We start from the raw sequence: 5,000 nt of genomic DNA on the forward strand, positions 1-5,000 counted from the left end.
ACAGTATCATATGATATGTGTACTGTGAACACAGTTTAGTAATGCAGTATCATATGATATGTGTACTGTGAACACAGTTTAGTAATGCAGTATCATATGATATGTGTACTGTGAGCACAGTTTAGTAATGCAGTATCATATGATATGTGTACTGTGAGCACAGTTTAGTAATGCAGTATCATGATATCTGTACTGTGAACACAGTTTAGTAATGCAGTATCATATGATATGTGTACTGTGAACACAGTTTAGTAATGCAGTATCATGATATGTGTACTGTGAACACAGTTTAGTAATGCAGTATCATATGATATGTGTACTGTGAACACAGTTTAGTAATGCAGTATCATGATATGTGTACTGTGAACACAGTTTAGTAATGCAGTATCATATGATATGTGTACTGTGAACACAGTTTAGTAATGCAGTATCATATGATATGTGTACTGTGAACACAGTTTAGTAATGCAGTATCATATGATATGTGTACTGTGAACACAGTTTAGTAATGCAGTATCATATGATATGTGTACTGTGAACACAGTTTAGTAATGCAGTATCATATGATATGTGTACTGTGAACACAGTTTAGTAATGCAGTATCATATGATATGTGTACTGTGAACACAGTTTAGTAATGCAGTATCATGATATGTGTACTGTGAGCACAGTTTAGTAATACAGTAGCATATGATATGTGTACTGTGAACACAGTTTAGTAATGCAGTATCATATGATATGTGTACTGTGAACACAGTTTAGTAATGCAGTATCATGATATGTGTACTGTGAGCACAGTTTAGTAATACAGTAGCATATGATATGTGTACTGTGAACACAGTTTAGTAATGCAGTATCATATGATATGTGTACTGTGAACACAGTTTAGTAATGCAGTATCATGATATGTGTACTGTGAGCACAGTTTAGTAATACAGTAGCATATGATATGTGTACTGTGAACACAGTTTAGTAATGCAGTATCATATGATATGTGTACTGTGAACACAGTTTAGTAATGCAGTATCATATGATATGTGTACTGTGAACACAGTTTAGTAATACTGTATCATATGAGATGTGTACTGTGAACACAGTTTAGTAATGCAGTATCATATGATATGTGTACTATGAACACAGTTTAGTAATACAGTATCATATGAGATGTGTACTGTGAAGACAGTTTAGTAATACTGTATCATATGAGATGTGTACTGTGAACACAGTTTAGTAATGCAGTATCATATGAGATGTGTACTGTGAACACAGTTTAGTAATACTGTATCATATGAGATGTGTACTGTGAACACAGTTTAGTAATGCAGTATCATATGATATGTGTACTATGAACACAGTTTAGTAATACAGTATCATATGAGATGTGTACTGTGAAGACAGTTTAGTAATACTGTATCATATGAGATGTGTACTGTGAACACAGTTTAGTAATGCTGTATCATATGATATGTGTACTGTGAACACAGTTTAGTAATACTGTATCATATGAGATGTGTACTGTGAAGACAGAGAACCAAAAAAGCAAAGTGACCTATCTCATCGCCATAGACATGCACAGTGCAACAAGGACCTCATAAAACTCCTCCAGTCTCTTAGCAACATCAGTGTTCTTACCTGGCTCTTTTTTCTTTATCTAACATTTATCTATGAGTGCGTTTACATGCACACCAATAAACTGATAACTGTGAGTAATCAGTTTATGGCAATAATCAGATTTCTGCGTTTACATGCACTTTAATAATCCGACAATAGGAAAAACCTGGGTTTACATGATTCAGTCAATTAGTCGGATTTCTCTCCAGAAGGCGGCGGTAATTCAACTTTTTACATGCGACTTGTACATGCGCAGTGCATGCGCAGATGTATAAACCCACAAGAAACCTGATACGCTGTATACATGCACTCAAAAGACGGGTTATTGGCCAAAAACCTAGGTATGTTTATCGGTTTATTCATAACCCGATAACGGCCATAAACGGATAAAGCTTATCGGTTTATGCTGTTTACATGACCATTTGAATAATCAGGTAACTCCAGAAATCCGCTAATAAACTGTTTATTGTCTGCATGTAAACGCACATAACCAATCAAAGGGCACAGGTATTTGTTGTACTTTTTTCCCCCTTCTGAATCACAGCCCCCCGCCCCCCTGTCCCGGCCGTTGCTCCACCCCCTCTGCCGATCTACAGAGAGTTGTATACTAGCACATGCTTCCTCCGATACATGTGCAGTCGCCAGTCCCTTCTTTTCAGATAACAACGCAGAGTTTCACCTGCAAGACGTAGCATGTGGGAGGATTACGTTATTCCCCCAAGTTCCCCTCCCCCGATCAGGCGCCCCGACCGACCAGAGGAGGCACTAGTGCACCGACCAGGACACATACCTTTAATCCGGCTTCCCACCCGCAGACATGGCCAATAGTGCCTGTATGGATGCCCGACCAAGTCAGAGCAAACACGGGGGCTTGAACCTGCGACCCTCGTGTTGCAAGGAATCTACCACTGCGGACGCCCATTTGTTGTCTTATCTCATTCTACTGTTGCACTCAGTGTAAATGGCTCTGCGTGACAGCGTCGACACCTTACACTCTATCTCATGAAATTCTCAGCTCAATTGTTACACTGCGCTGTCTCTCTCTTCAGGCTCATGCAGTCCTGGCTAAAGTGGGCTACCCAGAGTTCATTCTGAATGACACCTATCTCAATGAAGACTTAAAGCAGGTTTGTATAGCATTGTTGTAAGCTAGTTGTTGTATGGAGTTTGAGTAGCTCACTAGACTTCTTAGTGACACATTATAGTCTCACCCAGTTAATGTCTCACCCGGATTAAACTTAATGTCTCACCCATGAAGATAGTTGCATAAATAGCCAATGGGTTACCCAGTGAAAAGTACACTATATGAGATTGTGCGTGTGCATGTGTGTGTGTTTGTGTGTGCGTGCGTGCACGTATGTGTATGTTTTAGATATCGTTCAGTGAGAAGGACTACTACGGGAATGTGATGCAGACACTAAAGTTCATCGCCCAATCTGACCTTGAATGGCTCAGAAAGAGCGTCCTGCGTACAGAGTGAGTGGCTGGACCAAAATCTGTTACCTTAACTTACTTCACTACCTGTGCATTGTATTGTCCCTCTGATAAACTTACTTCACTACCTGTGCATTGTATCGTCCCTCTGATACTGGTGGAGCACACAGTCACTGGCCATTTTAGTCATGCCTCGCTCACAGAGTTGGCAGGCAGCCTCTCCTCTCTCTCCCCAGAGAGCTGATTCCAACTCCGCCCAGGTGTGCTTCTCCACTCAGGTGCGCTCCATCAGTAGCTAATGAATGGAGCTCTCCATGGTGCTGACTCGGTGTTACTGTTGAGGCATTTTGCCCACTAATTAGCCATTTTGCCCATTTAGTCGGCCCTAATGACCTAGTAATTAAAAACATCTGGCTCCGTTAGGTCACCCGCATGGGTGTTCTTTACACTTCAGCACGATCGCATCTAAAATGGCATAGCTGTGGCCGAACACAATTCTGCTCACTTGCTCTCTCTCTCTCTCTCTCTCTCTCTGTGTGTGTGTGTGTGTGTGTGTGTGTTTTCCAGGTGGTTCACAAATCCCACGACAGTCAATGCCTTCTACAGTTCCTCCACCAATCAAATCAGTAAGATATATGATTGATGGCTGAGACGCCCGTTCACGGCATCAGTTCAACATCATTAAGATGTTACTGAGCTGTTACGGGACTGTAATCCTTTACATCGCATCCTTTACATACAATCCTTTACATCAGTCATTTCAATGGATAATCTGCTCAGGATAAATCTGTTGTATTCCCCAAAATCACCATGGAGCCATTTCATTTTCAAACATATACACTAGTTACACGCCATCTACAATGTTTAATGCGGGGAAAACATTTGATTGCATTTCTTCGGAATCCACACTGTGAGAGTTGAAATGGGAGGTATTAATATGCATAATGCACACACTATTTGTAATTTACATCAAAAACAGACTGAAATAAAAAATGTATTGAGGAGGTTATCTGAAAAACAGGTATTTTGTTATATATGTTGTAACTAGCTCCCCCAGGGACACACACACTGTAATAATCACACACAAAAATCACAAATTGAAATAATTAAAATCACGAAACGTCGGTGAAAACTGCATTACCCAACCTTCTCCTGTAAAATGAATCCTGTCTCCACAAGGTTGTAGGCTTAACTGTTTTTGATCTCCTCATTCAGGATTTCCTGCCGGAGAGCTTCAAAAGCCCTTCTTTTGGGGAAGAGAGTATCCAAGGTGAGATGAGCTGTACTAACAGCCCAGAAAACAACACCTCATGCTTTAGTCAAGAGGAAGGTGCATGGAGCCATGAACTAAACATGAACCTACTAAATGTAAACCACAGAGAACAGCTCTAAGTGAATAGGTAATGCTTCTGGATGGCCTCACACTCCACAGTTTATTAAATTACAAAAGGTTATGACCAATGACCAATAAGAAGTAAGTATTTAAAAAGAAAAAGTCTGAAATCCATGTTGTCTGAAACATAACTAAATATTTTACAAATACAGATGTCCCAATCCTCCAAATATGTTACTATATTATAAAAGATAGCTAGTAACTTTAATAATATTATATATAATCTCAGTGTCTCACTTTGAGATTAGATTAATTTTGGATCTGCTTGTGATTACTGTAAAACCTTCACTTTTAAATGCCCTGCAAGCTATAGCGCTGCTCCCACAAATACAGTAATCCAACTTTTATGAAATATACAATGTTAGACAAGTTATGAGGTCTTTTATGTGGAGTAAATTACACGCCATCACTTGACATGGCATTATTAACACTCCAGCGTGAATATTTCAAATATTGATGATCTAAGTAAAAGGCTGCAATCATAACTTACAAAATAGCTGTTTGTTGTAATCCTCAGGAGTCACTACATATACAGTATGCCTGAAGCGCTTGTGGAACTGAG

The 5,000-nt window shown here is 39.5% G+C and overlaps 1 protein-coding gene across 1 annotated transcript in view; it reads left to right on the forward strand.

Annotated features, from left to right (window-relative positions):
• phex (phosphate regulating endopeptidase homolog, X-linked) overlaps window positions 1-5,000 on the forward strand; it is a gene marked incomplete at its 5' end in the record, with an annotated part of 41,418 nt that overhangs the window by 27,442 nt on the left and 8,976 nt on the right. The window contains 4 exons of the mRNA XM_083655792.1: window positions 2,661-2,738; window positions 2,984-3,087; window positions 3,613-3,671; window positions 4,261-4,315. Coding sequence (XP_083511918.1) covers window positions 2,661-2,738; window positions 2,984-3,087; window positions 3,613-3,671; window positions 4,261-4,315 — 296 coding nt within the window. The remainder of the gene's footprint in view (window positions 1-2,660; window positions 2,739-2,983; window positions 3,088-3,612; window positions 3,672-4,260; window positions 4,316-5,000) is intronic.

The sequence above is a fragment of the Poromitra crassiceps genome, assembly GCF_964638095.1.
Source record: "Poromitra crassiceps genome assembly, chromosome: 2".
Classification (NCBI taxonomy): Eukaryota; Metazoa; Chordata; class Actinopteri; order Beryciformes; family Melamphaidae; genus Poromitra; species Poromitra crassiceps.